Consider the following 18247-nt stretch of genomic DNA (forward strand, 5'->3'; position numbering starts at 1 on the left):
TCAACAAACATGTATTCAGTGCTTGCAATTTATAAAAGTATTGAGGAATATCTTGGGCATCTCATAGTATCCAACACATAAGCAGAAGATAGTCAACCTGTCATACAGGAATATATCTCAAAGGAAAAACTTAAACACCTTGTGAATAGAGGTCTTGCAGCTGAGAAAAAAAAGGCAGTCATGATGCAGACCCTCCCAGGGACTATCCCAAAGACTGTCACCTAAGATTACCTGACTCTGCTGGCAGCTGACCACTAGATTGAGATGTGTAGGAATGGGGATGTCATTTACACATTTAGGTGCAACTCAGCTGAGTATCTTTTTGGTTGAGAAAAAAAAGTACGACAGTCTTAAAATTGTATTTCAGAAGCCATTTTAAAAAACTATTAGCAGCTACAAATGAAATAAACTTGCCTTTGATTAGCTAAGAGTCTTCTACATCAGAAATATGTATTAGAACCTCCTGAAGCTTTCACAGTCTACCAAATTCACCAACATTGGCATATTCAAATGAGTGCTGGAGGAAATGGGAGGAGTGAGTCGGGGGTAGGAGATAGAGCATATCAGAGAGAAAGAAAACATACACATTTAAACTTGCTGTGCTGCAGCAAATGCTTCCCACCCAACGTCATATAATATCTTTGAAGCTGGGTAGTACAGTATTCTGTGTTAAGTGCATTTTATGGGGATTTGGAGAGGATTTAGGTAAAGGCTGCCCCAATAAATGATTCACCAGCTCTAATAAAACATCAAGGAAATTGTTCAGATTGTATCTCAAACCATTTAAAACAGACATTTATAGAGGTTTGAGCAGCCCCCATATCCTCAACCCCTGGTTTAAAAAGAAATGTGTTTAGTGATTAATTATCCCATATTATCCTTTTTTTTTAATGGTAGCAGTTTCCAGAGAAGGGAGAGATTGGAAGTCAATAAATAGGTATAATAGCCAAGGGGGTTGGGAGAGAGAGAGAAGTGATCACATATTCCTCCTTCCATTCGCTCATTTGATAAGTATTTGCTGGTCATACTATGTACCAGGTACCCTAAGGCTAGGACCTGGAGACCCAGGAGTGACCAGAGAAGGGGGATTCCTGCCTACAGCTTCTGTTTAGTCAGAGGAAACAAAAATGAACAAATCAATGAAATAAACAGAAAACATTATTTTAAATTGGGGTTAAGTACTTTCAAGGAAACCAACAAGGTGATGAAAAAGCAAATTGCCACAATAGAGGTGGGTCCCACTTTGCATAGAGAGTCAGGAAAGGCTTCTCTGGGACATAAAGTGGATGCTGCAACCTCTAATCACATCGCTAGGAATAGGCAGAACATGCCAGATAAAGTGGAAAGGTGCTGATGTCATCAAGCATTCCGTGTGTCCGAAGAACAGAAGGAAAGGCAGATACAGAAAGTGAGAAATCATCTGAGTGACCTATGCCCTCTATTTTAACCCTTGGAAAATGTATTTCCTAAAAATGGATGATTAATAATGTTAATCATAATTGTCTTTATTAAAAAACCATTTGTTTTAGTCGCTGTAAGAATATCTTCTGCACCTTATCTCTCAACTTTCCCAATATCCGTCAGATTCCAAAACACAGAAATTAGTATTCTAGTTTGACACAGGAGAAGGCAGCCTTAGAGAGCTCAGACAAATTGTTCATGATTACACAATAGCAGCAGAACTGGAATTCACACTCAGGTTCATCTATCTACAGAGCCTACACCTTTTTGTTTCCTTTAACTTGTTTTGTTCAGCAAATATTTGAACCCTATGCTAGGAACTCTGCACACAGAAATGAATGAAGCAAAATGTTGTGGACTGTTTCTAAAGATGGCCACTCAGTATCTTCCATCCCAACATGCCCTTTTGCAATGTCAGCTTTCTGCACGTGCATCAAGAGGGAAGTCTATTCCTTCTCTTGCTAGCCCTGAGGCTTATTTTGACCAAAAGAAGAGTTTTCCATTATGTCTTGCCTGAATTCCCAGCCCTCAGAATTGTGAGCAAATAAAATGGTTGTTTCAAGAAACGAAGTCTTGAAAGTCGTTTGGTGATTTAGCATAACTAAAATGCAGAAGGAGCTCAGCCTGGAGAGGGAAACATGCATAAAATTTCTTTAAAATAATGCAAGTGTTCCCATGTTTTTTGCAGCATTATTCACAATAGCCAAGATACACAAGCATCCTACATGTCCATTTATGGATGAATGGATAAAAAATACAGCATATAAACACAACTGAAATACTATTTAGCCTTACAAGAGAAGAAAGTTCCATTATTTGTGACAACACAGTGGAACATGAAGGACATTATGTTAAGTGAAATAAACTAGGCACTGAAAGAGAAGTATTGAATGATCTTATTTATATGTGGAATCTAAAATGTTGAGCCTACAGAAGCAGAGAGTAGAAGGATGATTACCAGAGGCTGAGGAGTGGGGAGGTTGGAATGTTGTAGGTCAAAGGATACAAAATTTAAGTTGGGCAAGAAGAATAAGTGCAAGAATTCTATGGTACCAGATGGTGACTACAATGAATAGCAATATATTGTACACTTGAAAATTACTAAGAGAGTGTTCCCATAAGAAAAACATAATTATGAGAGGAAATGCATATGTTAAATACTTTGACTTAACAATTACAAAAAGTATACATAATTCAAAACATCATGTTATACACCATGAATATATACAATTTTACTTGTCAATTAGAAAATACATGATTTTTAAAAGTAGTGTGAGTGGCATCATGAGAGAGCAGCGGAGAAGCATTTAAGTCAGTGTTGCGCAGAGGTGGACAAACTTTTTTGGGAAAGACCCAAACAGTAAATATTTTAGGTTTTGTGGGCCACACCTTCTTTGTCTCAGGACGTAATTCTGCCATTGCAGAGGAAAACAGCCAAAGACAACATATAACCAAACGAATGTGTCTGAGTTCCAATTAAACTTTATTTACAAACACAGAGGGAGAACAGGATTTGTCCCCAGGAGCTGTAATTGCCAGCATCTGGCCTTCTTAGAGCATCAGAGGAAACCAATTGAAGGTATAGTGCCTGAGAGTAGCATCTTAAAGGATCAATCGGAACTGAAGCTCTGTGGTCCTGGGAAACCCTTCAGCCTTTTAACTTAACACATAAGATAATAACCGTATTGTGACACTGCAGATTCTGGACTCTGAAAGGTCATTCCCGAAGGGCAACAGGGAGCTCAGTCATTACAGAAGGCCTGGAAAACAGGGGAAATGGAAGAGCTGGGAGCCTGAGGGCTTAATGAAGCTTTTCCTCTAGCCCTGGTGAACCCCGAATAAGAATTAAGAACTTAGCATATGACTCAACAGAAGCTCCAGCTCTGTCATTGCATTAGTCTGTTCCCACGTTGCTACAAATATGCTATCCAAGACTGGGTAATTGATAAAGGAAAGAGATTTAATTGACTCACAGTTCAGCATGGCCAGAGAGAAACTTACATTCAGGACAGAAGGGGAAGCAAATGCATCCTTCTTCACAGGGTGGCAAAAAGGAGAATGAGTGAGTGCTCAGTGAAGGAGGAAGCCCCTTAGAAAACCACCAGATCTCATGAGAACTAACTCACTATCAAGAGAACAGGAAGGGGGAAACTGCCCCCATGATTCAATTATCTCCAGCTGGTCCCTCCCACAACACGTGGGGATTATGGGAACTACAATCAAGATGAGATTTAGGTGGGAACACAGCCAAACCATATCACTCATCTACATACATCAAAGTAAGCACCTAAAACCTCTGTTCTGGAAGTTATACCATTGAATCTAATCTAACAAGTATGTCACTACTCCCCTTAGAAACTATCACAGAGTTTCTGAAGAATAGGGAGCATGTCTTTTTCTTACTAGCAAATAGCATCTCTTGTACATGTTTTCTTTCTAGGAGAGCCATGCATGTTTCTTGTCTTTGAGCTCTTTAGCTTCCCTTCATGCCTGATACTTCTCAGTCACAGACCTGCTTCTCTTAATCTGGAAAACAACTCACTCTTTAGCCTGAATACCACACTCTGGCAGCATCAGGAAAAACACTGGTGAAAGCATTTAGAGTTCTAAGCTAAGACCAATGGGAGTTCTAAAAACTGTGACTGGGCACAGGAAATTTGAGCTGATACCATGTTTTCAGATGGTGGTTCCAGGATGGAAGAGTGAAAGCAAATTCTGAGAACCAAATCAGATAAATGCCCAGTGGAAAAAGAATTTCAGGAACAGATCTCGGGGTGGGCAGGGAGGCCATGGGTAGGTACGCATGACTTTGACTAGGTACCATCTCTTCTTTCCAAGGTCACTCCTCGTGTCACGTGACCACTGTCATTCCTCCTCACCACCATTGATGGACACCACCATCGCAAAATTCTGTACTCCTTACTTCTGAGAAGATCTACTGCTCACTCTTTTATGTTTTTTTTTTTTTAATGTTTATTATGAAACGGGAAAGGGTCCCTTGCCCCCTTGCAGGGCATGCTATGGGGGTGTGGCTTGCTTCTTCAGTGCCCCGCTGCTCAAACCTCTAGGGAACCATATAGATGGGCAGGCTGTGGGGCTCTGACCCCATGACAGTGTCTAGGGGTGAGTGTTTACAGCTGAAGCCTCAGTGGGCATGTGTTAGAGTGCTCCTTTAGTTTAGCTTCCATAGGCGGCTTGTGTTAACCAGCTCAATTAGGCCCTCTACTTTGTCTCAAGGACAGAGGGCTTTCTGTATCCCAGGTTCTTGCCTTGGTGTGCTGGAAGAATGGGATCAAACCTAGGTTTGGAGAATGGACGCAAGGTTTTATTGAGTGGAGGTAGCTCTCAGCAGCTGGGGGAAGCCAGAAAGGGATGGAGTGGAAAGGTTTTCCCCTGGAGTAAGGCAGCCCGGGCTCTCCTCCGACTGCCCCAGCCAAACTCCATGCCATTCTGCCACTCAGTGGCCTGCCAGCCTGTTGGTGCCTGTCAGTGTGTCCCTCTTGACATCCAGCCACCCATGTGTTCCTCTGCTGATGTGCTCCTCTCTCAGTCCAGCCACCTGTGTGTCTGCCTGCTAGGGTCTTGGCAGTTTTTATAGGCACAGGATGTTGGTGTGGCAGGCTAGGGTGGAAATGTAACATTTGGGCAGGAAAACAAAAATGCCTGTCCTTACCTAGGTCCACGGGCACAGGCCTGGGGTGGAGCCCTAGCCAGGGACCACACCCTTCCCCGCTTCTGTATCATTTAGAGGGACCATGCCCTTCCCTTCCCAGCACTTCTCTTCTATATCAGTTATACGTGCGTTCACAGAAACAGATACAGTCATAAACACATCACCAAGTAGAGAGAGCAGTAATTATGACCTGCTTAGATCTTAAGTGAACTAAGTAATCCAGCATGTGTCAACCCCAACTATCCCCCTAATTCCATCTCTGGACTCTGTCCACACCAATTTGTCACCATTTCTCTATTACAATCTTCTCCCCAAGACTTGTCTCAAACTTATTTTGGGAACCACTCTCCATTCTCTAGTAAATTCAGCCATCAGCTTCTCTGTGAGCGCATGTTGCACTTTGAGCAAATTTTAAAAATACCATCATCAGATCACACTGATGTTTTTAAACATTAATATTCCTCATTGGACTATGAACTTTCTGAAGTCGGAGTACACATTCTGTAGCCTACAATAGGAATGCAATCAATATTTGTTGAATAAACAAATAATAAAATAATAATTCTTGCTGGAGTCAATACATTTAAATTTGAAAATGAAAAGAAAGGATATAGTGACTCACCAGACAGAAAATCGGTGTTCCTCCAGTTCCTCCAAGTAAGATATGTCCTGTGAATAATCTTCAGCTTCTCCAGTTCTCAAAACACTTGATTTTTCTTTCACAGAATGATCCGTCAGGCTATCTCCCTTGTCAAATAAATTAACAAATATGAAAAAAATGAAGTATTTTATTAATAGGAGATTGAAAGTTCACCTAGTTTCAGTGACATTTTCCCTAGAATGACTTATAGAATCATTGATCATGGGAAGCATGTTAGGCATGGGTTCTGCATTGAAATTATTGTTTTATGCTCCAGATACCCTCACTAAATTTTCATCTCTGTCAAGGCAGAGACCATGACATGTTCACTTTTGTCTTATTTCACATGGGACAGCTTATGTAAATGTTGTCAGAATGGAAAGACAAACATAATGATGGTCACAGTATTTGTACTGAATCAGGACTTTTGGATGCAAGTGAAATAAATGCAACTTGAACCAGCTCTCAACAGTGTAATTTGAAGGGAGATTTGAACAACAAGTCTATGGAGAAGGAAAAGAGAAGGAAATTCTGCTGAATTTCAAGAATACAAGAATCAAGGGCTTGAAGGCTACCAGGACTCTCTTTGCCTCTGTTCTATGCTCTGGAAGGTTACTTCATTCTAGCATTGTCACTCATGGCTCCTGAGTCCCCCAGCCTGTGATTCTCAACAGCATCCATTTAAGCACAGGAATTGTGTAATGTCTATGGAGCTCCTTCCTAGAACTTGAAAAATTATGTAACCTGTGATGATGGGTCCAGAAGGCAAACTGAGCCCTGTGGCTCAACTAAGGGTTCTTGGGGCCCTGCTATGGTGGGTAATTGGAAGGGGGAGCAGCTAACCTAGCAGGGCTCTTCCTTCCTCTCCCACCACACAAGCTTGGTTTTTACCTGTTTTATTTATTGGGGTCTCCTGCTAAGCTTTTACTATAAATGGTACTGACATGGTTGGGATGTTTGTCCCTTCCAAACATCATATTGAAATGTAATCCCCAGTGTTGAAGGTGGGGCACAGTGGGGAGGTGCTGGGATCAAGGTGGCGGATCCCTCACGGCTGGCTTAGTGTTGTCCTCAAGATAGTGAGTTCTTGTGAGATCTGGTTGATTAAAAGTATGTGGCACCTCTCCCATCTCTCTCACGGTCCTGCTCTCACCATTTGATGTGCCAGCTCCCACTTTGCTTTCTGCCATGACTGTAAGGTTCCTGAGGTCCTCACCAGAAGCACATGCTGCAGTTATGCTGATACAGCCTGCACAAACATGAGCCAATTAAGCCTCTTTCCTTTATAAATTCCCCAGACTCAGGTATTTATAGCAATGCAAGAATGGCCTAACCCACGTGCTGATAAGGAGTTTGAAAATCATTAGTCTAGAGAAGCAGAAAATCAGGCATGACTTGCATTTATAAGATAGTTTTGTTAAAACTCCTCTTCCCTTTTCTTTAGACCCTTGTCAAACATTTTAAATGATTATTTGTAAGAGGTCAGTTTGGTTGAACTTCCTTAATATTAGCCCACACAAGTTTTAGCACAACTTCGTAGTTGGAATAGCTTGAAATTGCAAAATGTTCCTTTGGGTTGGCAGATTGTTGTAGCCAGGAAAACCTAAGCATGAAACTCGGGTAAATGAGATGTGTCGTCAAATCCCCAGTGAACTCAACAAGTTTCATTTCCTTTATTATAAAATTGACCAATTTGATTACCTTAAGAACAAAATCCAGTTATGACAGATATCAATTTAAAGTAAATGCCTTTCATTGTGGTCCTTTATTTTAGCTTCTATAGCATAGAAGTATTTTTGAGTAGACTATTCAATGTTGATAGTTTTAATTACTCCATCCCTAAGTAAATTAAAGAGTATCAAGATTCTTGAAAAAATATGAGATCTTTGAATTGTCTCAACTAAATATATATTTGATTGGCACACCTTGCCAGGTTGCTGAAAAAAAGGCCTTTGTAACTTTAAAATTTCAATTTGATGGCATTTCCTGATGAGTTGCTTAGATACTTTATTCAATCTCATTCAACAGAAGGTTGAAATGGCTGCCAAGAACTATACCATAAATTTGGTTTACCCACCAAAGCTGCTGATTTGATAAAGTAAAGGTTTTTCATGATACAGTGCATAAATTGCTTTCTTTTTGGTTTCTCTATGAATATCTACATAGTTGCTTCAAACTAAATTCATGGCAGAAATGGGATGTAGTATATTTCTTTGTCTTCCAAGCACTTAACATGGTTATAAGCATATGGTAGATCTCAAGAAATAGCAATTAGAGGCCATTTTATTAAGTAATCACATTATAATAACAACAACAGTAGACATTACCTCTAGTTGCCAAGTCATAAAGAAAAACATCTGTGAATACTAACAATTGCAAACATTTCTTGAACTTTTATATTTCCTTTAAGAAATATCTAAATTAATACACTAAAAATTCCTTCAGATGGAGTTTTGGGAAGACATAAAGTCACGGAAACTAGTTCATCTCCAAAGAACTGATTCAAAAGAGGAACAAAAATACAAAGAAATAACTTCTGATTCCAAAACAAAAAGTTAAGTGTGTGCAGAGAAACTCCCAGGTAAGTACCAGGATGTATGAAGCCTGTCCACATGGAAGCACTTTCATAATATAAACAGTCTTCCAAACACAAATGTATATCTTAAATATATGCCTGAAAAACAATGCCTGAACCATATTGTCAGAAAATAGATTTTCTGCCTCATTACAACTATAAATCCTGTCTGTATTCTGAATCCTAAGAACATCACCATTAATTGTTTTCAACAGCAATGTCTTTAAAGAGATTAATATCTATACTTTAAGATAGAAATTGGTGGTACAAATGTATTCCAAAGCATCATATTTTATATGTTGTGTGTATTGTTACTCATATACTGACCTGCCACAGAAATCAAAAGCAAATCTTTAAATATAAGTTGCTAAAATTTAGAATCTGATTTTCAAACTCGTAGACTAAAAATCTGGTTTGTGAATATTGGTGGTCACGTACAACACTGGTCACAAAACAATGAATGAACCTTCTTCCAACACAATGCGAACTGAGAGGCAAAAGTGTTTTAAGGAATTTCGAAAATCTAAAATATATAGTGCTATAGCAAAAAGGGTAGTCAGGTGGTGATCAGAAGACACATTCAAATCTTTTTACTACTTTGTGAACTCAGATGGATTATTTAAAGTCCGTGAATTGAAGTTTTAAATGTAAAGAATAGAGATAAGACACTCATGAAGATAAACATATGTATTACATTAGATCTATTATACATATATAATTTATATAACATATAATTTACACATATATATAATTTATGTATGTATATAATTCTTCCAGGAGGTGTGAGAATAGCATGTAAAATGCTTTACAATACTAAAGATATAAGTAGTATCTGGTACCATATCCTATACAGCATAAGTGATCAATTGAATATTTAACACACTTCCATTTCTTGTGAGTTATTATGGCATTTCTTTGCAGCTGCCATGAAAAAAAGTTATAGGAGACAAGTCTCAAAGTTATCTGAGCCAATGACATATAACCCTATTTAATTGTGTCATGTGGTAGGTAGCAAAGCCCAAGGTTGCTTATTGTGTAGGTTAGAAACTTTAAAATTAGTTGAGAATCCAGAAGTTTCTGCCTCTTTGCCATAATTCCTTTCATGAGCCAATCAGTTTACAGAGAAGGATGAGGGCCACGAACTGGTGAGAGGATAAGTCTGTGAGTGCAGGGAGAGCTGCGTTCACAGGCAGGGATACCAGGGCACTGGAAAAGTATTACAGTGGCAGCCCAGTGAAGCCCCACTTAGCAGCACTTCTTCTCCACACCCCTCACAGGGTTTTGTGTGGGTCTCCGGAGAGAACTGTTCACCTGCCCATCTGGCCAGATGAAGGGCAAGGGGATTGTTTTCATCAAAAGAGAAAGCCTTAGAAGGAGGAAATGGTGAACAAAGGGCTGAATCCAGAGGATTACAAATGCTTTTGAACTGCCCTGGGAAGATCAGAAGTGAGCAGCCGTGGAAGCTTTAATGCCGGCCTAAGTGATGCTCACCATCTTTTAAGAAGGCAGGGGAGGAAGGTTTGCGGTGGAAACACTCTGCTAAGAGGCTTGTGTTAATAAGATCACAGAATCGCAAGTCCTAGATAACAACAAATACCAGGTGTACCTGAACTATCAAAAGCAAATAAATATGACATCATGTTCATTTCCATCAGTGCTATTACCATCATCCAAAAACAATCATAGCTCCAAATTAGATTCAGCCTAAATCCTGAGACCATCCAGCAGAAATACTCTTTCCCCTTTCTTTAACTCATGCCTGATGTGTTCATCAGAGAATTTCACAGGACAGGCTTCCATTAATGTGCACAGAGGAAAACAAGATATCCCTGGCCAGGTAGCTCAGGATATGCTAGAGAGACCCCTCAAGTACTGACTCCCTCGGGCTTCTGTTTCTACCCACTGGAAGATGACTAGCATGTCTGGCCACTTGGCATCACAGATGTAAACTGTTCTCTGATCATTTACATTTGAAAAACTGATGCTTCACATTTGAAGTGCAACACTAAACTTATTTTCCCACAACCATTTTATGAACTGCTTAGGTTAGAATTTTTTAAAATTAGTTGAAGATCCAAGTTAATTCCTGATACTATAAGAACATGAGAAAAAATAAAATGCGTAAATTGGAGTGTGGAGTCTCAGGCTGAGACTGTTTATTGTCAAGAGGGTGGTATTTCTATGCTTAGAAGGTGGTATAAATCCCCTTACCCGTAACACTTGGTTGCTTGTAACTTTCGTGTGTCCTGGCTCTGTCATCCCACAGCACTTTTATCTTTAATATAGCCTGTGATATAGAAGGTCTGCAATGTAAAAAGTCTGCAGTATAGAAGCCATCACAATTGTACATTCTGTAAGTAGTCACCTGAACATTAAAAACACAGTCATTTATTTGATTAAATGATGGCCCACAATTTAGAGGTTAATAAAGAAAAGATTTACTTTAATGTCAGTAGTGAGAGCAAGACATGAAAGATGGCCCTGTAGAACTATATGCATTTAGTCAGGAAGGTATAAAATTAAGATAATGATTCAGATAACTTGTACACAAAGGGACCAGGTTGTAGGGGTGGACCGGGTTCTTTTACTTCAATTTTCTAGCCAAGCTAAATTTTTTAAATACTTAAAATTCAAAGTCACCCAGTCTAGGCAGATACAGATTTTTTAAATGTTAAGTATCTAAAAACTGGATCCAGTAATACAAGTAATATTAATTTGGCCAATGTTTTGGAAATCCAGTCTACTTAATTTATCTAAGTTTACCAAGATAGTTTCTATACAGACTTCATGGCAGCCATGATCGTGCCAAATAAATCACTGAAACACAGCACAATCAGCACATTTTCTAATCATCCTGCTCAAACTGAAAAGAGTCTCGTAGACTGATTAATTTAACTAAAGTCTTCAATAGCTTAAAGAAGTCTGATTCCAATGTTATAAAAATTTATTGGCGTTGCTGATTTCTCAAAACGTCAGCCACTTTACCACATCCCACACTTCAAAACCTGCTTTGAAGACCAAATTACTTTCTACCTGGAAATACATTTTAAGAAATCATAGTTTAGAAGCAGTGGCTGCTGTTTTCATGGTCTTTCCAAAGCGAACTTCTACAGCCTTCATCTTACCTGAGAGTGTAAGTCTTCTTTTAAGAGACTGGGATCATAGTCCATAGAACAGGGACCGATTTTATTAGTAATGCTCCCTAGGGTTAAAAACAAAAAGGTGGAAAAAATATATCACACATTTTCACTTCAGAGGATGTGTAAGCTCACACTGCTGAAATCAAAGAGCTTATATATGCCTTGACAAATGGGGGTAGAAGAAAGAATTCTAAAACGAAGACCCTAAGCTATGTTCCTGGTTTTAATTCAGTCAGTGTATGAACTTCAAGTAGAACTCTACCCTCAGCCAGCCATACCATGGGATATAATTTACAAGTAGTAGCTGTGTCTGGTCTGCTTTCCTACCTCATCTGGGTAGGATTCTCTATCATCAGCTATGTTTCTGGGATCACATTTTCAAGGAAGCCCTCCTGCACCTTGTATCAGTGGTTCAACATGAAACTCTGAGATTAGAGAGATTTGGTCCCTGCTTGCAACCGGTGCTTCTCACTTTACTTACTCTCCCAAGAAGCTGACTCATAAGTTTTGCAATATAATATTAAAAACAAAAAAGAGACCTCCTTAATTGAACATGTAAGCCCAGAAGACAGAGTTTTAGGTATCTTTGGCATATCTTGTGTGTCTATATCAAGGTTTCTCAGCTGGGGCGCTATTGACATATTGGGCTGGATAATTCTGTGTTATGGCGGCTGCCCTGTGCTTTGCTTAGCAGCATCCCTGTCCTCTACCTACTCAATGCCAGCAGCACCCTCTACCTAACCCCCAACCACTAGTCGTGGCAACCAAAAATGTCTCCAGACTTTGCCAAATGTCCCTTGGGACAAAACATGGCCAGTTGAGAGCACTGTTCTAGACTGCAAACTCCTTAAGAGACAAGGTATCTTTTCACCCTTGCTTTTCCTATAGTGTCTCGCACAGTGCCTGACACAGAGTACTTTCCGAACCAATCAGATGTTGCTTAAAGGAAAAATAAATAAATAAATGGCAAGAGCGCTTATAAGCAGGTATTCCTATAGCTCTATACCTCCGAAGTCATTGTCTTGACCACTCATTTCACTGAACCCATATGGCAAGGTCTATCCCCAGGGTCTTGTGACAAATATCCTGGCCCAGAAGATGCTGGTGCTTGGAGTGCCTCAGGACAGCCACAGCTTTGATGTGGGGGTTGACCTGAAATTTTTTTAATCAAAACAGATAGCATGTGTTGTGAGCAGTCAAAGCCTTGTTTTCTGTCCCCCTTTCTCCCTCCAGGAATTGAATGGTGTCATCCCCTGTCCTTTGAAATTGCCTTTGTGGACCTTTTTTTTTTTTTGAGGCAGAGTCTTGCTCAGTTGCCTAGGCTGGAGTGCAGTGGCGCGATGATCTCAGCTCACTGCAACTTCCACTTCCTAGGTTCAAGCAATTCTCCTGCCTCAACCTCCCGAGTTGCTGGGATTGCAGGCATGAGCTACCACACTCGCTTAATTTTTTGTATTTTTAGTAGAGAGGGGTTTTGCCATGCTGCCCAGGCTGGTCTCAAACTCCTGAGCTCAGGCAATCTCCCCGCCTTGGCCTCCCAAAGTGCTAGGAGTACAGGCATGAGCCACAGCGCCCAGCCCCTTGTAGACATTTTACAATGAGATTTAAGAAGTGTAAGATTCTAAGAACATAGACTGTGTGTCTGCATGCTTCAGAAACCTTTTCTTCCCAAAGGGTGACCCCGCCCGCTTCTTGATCCCCAGTCTAGGTCTTTTATTGGGTCTAAAAGACCCAACCAGCATTTGTTGGTAGTGAGATTGCTATGGTCAAAATGACAATATGAAAGGGAGGAGAAAGAAAAGTAGTGTAGAAAACATTTTTATTTAGGTTTTAAATATATTATTTAAATATAAAATTTTGATAATAGTAATTTATATTAATCATAATTAATTACATATTAAATTATATGTGTATATATGTATATATATTATAATGATTATATATAATGTTTACATATAAAACATATCTAAACATATATAAAACATACACAAACATGTTAAAACAAATATATTATATATTGTATATAATATGTAATTATAATCTAATGATTAATATTTATATATAATTGACATATATTATATATTATAATGGATGAATTGATGGTTACATTAAATATTATTTAAATACTACAATATTTATATATTTAGTGTATATTTTTAATGTATTATTCTTTTTAAAGTCATAATTTAAATTCTTAGCGTATAATTTCTAGCTGGAATAACAAATATAAATATGAAATAATAATAGAATGCATTTTTTAGTATTTTCTAAGAACTCTGTATATATTATGTTGTTTACATCACACACACACACACACACACAACGTTAAAATAGTTACCATTCCCCCATTTGATACATTTGGAAATTAAGACTCAGATCAAAGAACTTCCCTCAAATTAGACAGCCAATTAGAGGAAAATCTGAAATTTAGTGCTAGTTCTTTTTGACCACAAAGGCCATGCATTTCATCCTTCTGCTGTATCCTACTTGAGAAGCCACATCACATTTTCTACTTATACACACATTTAAACATTGGACACATTTTATTACTGCTGGAATGAATTACCACAAACTTAGTGACTTAAAATAACATCTTTTTATTGTCTCACATTTTTTGTGGCTCAGCTGGGCATAGCAAGGCTCAGCTGCTTTCTCTATTTTAGTCTCACAATGCCAAAAATCAATGTGTGAGCCAGGGCTGCAGCTCTCATCTGAGTCTTGGAGTCTTCTTCAGGCTTACTGAAGGTTGGCAGAATTCATTCTCTTCTCATAATTTCCATGGGATCCCCATGGCCTTCAGGTCAGCAGCAACTGGTTGTGTCCTTTCCTTGCTTGAATCTCTCTAACCTTTTTTTCTGCCGCAGGCATAAGAATGTTCTCTAGTTTTAAAGGTTCATGTGATTAAGTTCACCCCGATAATCTCTCTCTTGATGTGTAAACATTCTGGGGATTAGATCTTGAACATCTTTGGAAGACCATCTTAGAAATCTCCCTACTAGAAATAATTTCTAATTTAACAGGACTTACATCCCTATATATTATTAAAATGTAGTGATGGTGTGCCTGTTAGGGTAATAAAGTCTCTATCAAAGAGAGAGACTCCTAAAAGTCTTTAATATTTTCTTGGTTCTCATGTAAAATGTTCTTTGCTTTAAAACAGATCTTCCTATTTATAAAAACATATATAGCAATATATGTATATTAGATAATTATTTATATATGCTATGTAATATTTATGTCATATGTGTCATGAAATTATTGTTATATAAATGTATCTATAATACAATATTTTACAAGCTGTGATCGTATCATATATGTAGTTTGCATCCTTCTTTACACTTAATATATTGTTTTTTACTGATTATTAAATATTCCCCAATGTATAATTTTTAATGATTGAACAGTAATACATAATATGGTTGTATTTAACCAGCCTCCTTTGGTTAATATTTATATCATGTTGCACATATTTTACAAAAATTTTATTGTCCTTCTGTGCTTATTTTCTTGAAATGAGTATTCAGGATCAGGGATACTAAATCAAATGCTTAAGGTTTTTTGTCTTTGCTCTATAAAATGAATTATAAACGTTTATATTGTAACTGCCAATGCAGGAAAGCATCTAATTATCCACATGCTTGCCAAAACTTGTCTGCTTAGTGGACAAAATAATAAATCTCGTTGTTGTTTTAATTGGAAATCCTAGAAATCTAATACATTTGAATATTTTTATGTTTGCAGAGCATTTATGTAGATTCCCTTCCATGCCGTTTCCCCAAATTTTTCAGCTGTAACATTTAATATTTTCTTTGTAATTTTTATCTTTACATATTAAAGATATTACTCTACCTGATGTGATGGTTCAACATATTTTTCTCAGTTTGCAACGTGTCTTTTAATTTCTTTGAGAGTTGTGTGTATATATATAAGATATGATTTTCAGTCTTATATAGTCCTGTGTACCAATGTTTTCTTTCATTGTTTCTCCTTTTACTTATAAGCTCACAAAACCTTTTCACACTAAATAGTCAAACCATACATACACAAAATATAAATAAACAAAGAACTTTTGGGGTCCTTGTATGATTTTCTTGCATGCTTTCCCACTGCCAGGTGAGTAGACGTGGCACCTGGGGTCCTGCCAACACCTCAGGCTCAGACATGCAAAACACAACTGACGCTCATTCATGTCCAAGGGCTCATTTCTTATATTTTTCTATCTCTTTTCATGACTTTGCTATTCTCCTTCCACCCAGACTCAAAATTCTCTATCTTACCTGAATTTTCCTACTCTATTGTCACCCACATCTAATGCCTTGCCACATTATCTTCTACCTCGTTCATTAGTTTAATGGTCATTTCTTTTTCCCTTTCACCATAACTCTAGCTTGAGCCTTCATTGCTTTCTACCTCTGGAGGTACAGGCAGATGGGGGATGAAGGGAGAGAAAGAGAGACATTCAACTGAGATAAATTCATGGCATATGGTTTTTTGTTTTTTTTTTTTTTACAAATGTTTATTTTCCATTCAATAAGAAATTATGGTCATCTCTACAAGTCATAAAATATACATCCACCTTTTTTCTTAAAATGGCCTTTTTCTTCTAGATCCCCTTTCAGGCCTTCTATCCATAGTTCTCTAACTCCTTTTCAATTCACCTGCCCCATATAACCAGACACACACACACACACACACACACACCACACACGGACACACACACACGGACACGTACATTTATAGAGATACTTTTTATCACTGCACAAAAAGGAGATTATATATAATCTCTTTTTATTTATTATTATTATACTTTAAGTTCTAGAGTACATGTGCATAACGTGCAGGTTTGTTACATATGTATACTTGTGCCATGTTGGTGTGCTGCACCCATCAACTCGTCAGCACCCATCAATTCATCATTTAAATCAGGTATAACTCCCAATGCAATCCCTCCCCGCTCCCCTTCCCCTGATAGGCCCCGGTGTGTGATGTTCCCCTTCCCGAGTCCAAGTGATCTCATGGTTCAGTTCCCACCTATGAGTGAGAACATGCGGTGCTTGGTTTTCTGTTCTTGTGATAGTTTGTGCTAAGAATGATGGTTTCCAGCTGCATCCATGTCCCTACAAAGGACGCAAACTCATCCTTTTTTATGGCTGCATAGTATTCCATGGTGTATATGTGCTACATTTTCTGAATCCAGTCTGTCACAGATGGACATTTGGGTTGATTCCAAGTCTTTGCTATTGTGAATAGTGCCGCAATAAACATACGTGTGCATGTGTCTTTATAGCAGCATGATTTATAATCCTTTGGGTATATACCCAGTAGTGGGATGGCTGGGTCATATGGTACATCTAGTTCTAGATCCTTGAGGAATCACCATACTGTTTTCCATAGTGGTTGAACTAGTTTACAATCCCACCAACAGTGTAAAAGTATTCCTATTTCTCCACATCCTCTCCAACACCTGTTGTTTCCTGACTTTTAATGATTGCCATTCTAACTGGTGTGAGATGGTATCTCATTGTGGTTTTGATTTGCATTTCTCTGATGGCGAGTGATGATGAGCATTTTTCAAGTGTCTGTTGGCTGTATGAATGTCTTCTTTTGAGAAATGTCTGTTCATATCCTTTGCCCACTTTTTGATGGGGTTGTTTGTTTTTTTTCTTGTATATTTGTTTGAGTTCTTTGTAGATTCTGGATATCAGCCCTTTGTCAGAGTAGATTGCAAAAATTTTCTCCCATTCTGTAGGTTGCCTGTTCACTCTGATGGTAGTTTCTTTTGCTGTGCAGAAGCTCTTTAGTTTAATTAGATCCCATTGTCAATTTTGGCTTTGCTGCCGTTGCTTTTGGTGTTTTAGACATGAAGTCCTTGCCCATGCCTATGTCCTGAATGGTACTACCTAGGTTTTCTTCTAGGGTTTTTATGATATTAGGTCTAACATTTAAGTCTCTAATCCATCTTGAATTAATTTTCGTATAAGAGTAGGAAAGGATCCAGTTTCAGCTTTCTACTTATGGCTAGCCAATTTTCCCAGCACCATTTATTAAATAGGGAATCCTTTCCCCATTTCTTGTTTCTCTCAGGTTTGTCAAAGATCAGATGGCTGTAGACGTGTGGTATTATTTCTGAGGACTCTGTTCTGTTCCATTGGTCTATATCTCTGTTTTGGTACCAGTACCATGCTGTTTGGTTACTGTAGCCTTGTAGTATAGTTTGAAGTCAGGTAGCATGACGCCTCCAGCTTTGTCCTTTTGACTTAGGATTGTCTTGGCAATGCGGGCTCTTTTTTGGTTCCATATGAACTTTAAAGCAGTTTTTTCCAATTCTGTGAAGAAAGTCATTGGTAGCTTGATGGGGATGGCATTGAATCTATATAACCTTGGGCAGTATGGCCATTTTTCATGATATTGATTCTTCCTATCCATGAGCATGGTATGTTCTTCCATTTGTCGTTGTGTGTCCTCTTTTATTTCACTGAGCAGTGGTTTGTAGTTCTCCTTGAAGAGGTCCTTACATCCCTTGTAAGTTGGATTCCTAGGTATTTGATTCTCTTTGAAGCAATTGTGAATGGAAGTTCATTCATGATTGGCTCACTGTTTGTCTGTTACTGGTGTATAAGAATGCTTGTGATTTTTGCACATTAATTTTGTATCCTGAGACTTGGCTGAAGTTGCTTATCAGCTTAAGGAGATTTTGGGCTGAGACTATGGGGTCTTCTAAATATACAATCATGTCATCTGCAAACAGGGACAATTTG

General features: G+C 38.4%; 1 protein-coding gene across 1 annotated transcript in view; it reads right to left on the bottom strand.

Moving 5' to 3' along the window:
- The window catches only part of OFCC1 (orofacial cleft 1 candidate 1), a 517189-nt gene that overhangs the window by 55093 nt on the left and 443849 nt on the right, over positions 1-18247 (bottom strand). The window contains exons 9-10 of the mRNA XM_033219478.1: positions 11475-11551; positions 5757-5881 (exon numbers count right to left, since the gene is read on the bottom strand). Of these exons, the coding sequence (XP_033075369.1) occupies positions 5757-5881; positions 11475-11551 (202 nt within the window). The remainder of the gene's footprint in view (positions 1-5756; positions 5882-11474; positions 11552-18247) is intronic.

Source organism: Trachypithecus francoisi, unplaced genomic scaffold (assembly GCF_009764315.1).
Source record: "Trachypithecus francoisi isolate TF-2019V2 unplaced genomic scaffold, Tfra_2.0 Lachesis_group10, whole genome shotgun sequence".
Lineage (NCBI taxonomy): Eukaryota > Metazoa > Chordata > Mammalia > Primates > Cercopithecidae > Trachypithecus > Trachypithecus francoisi.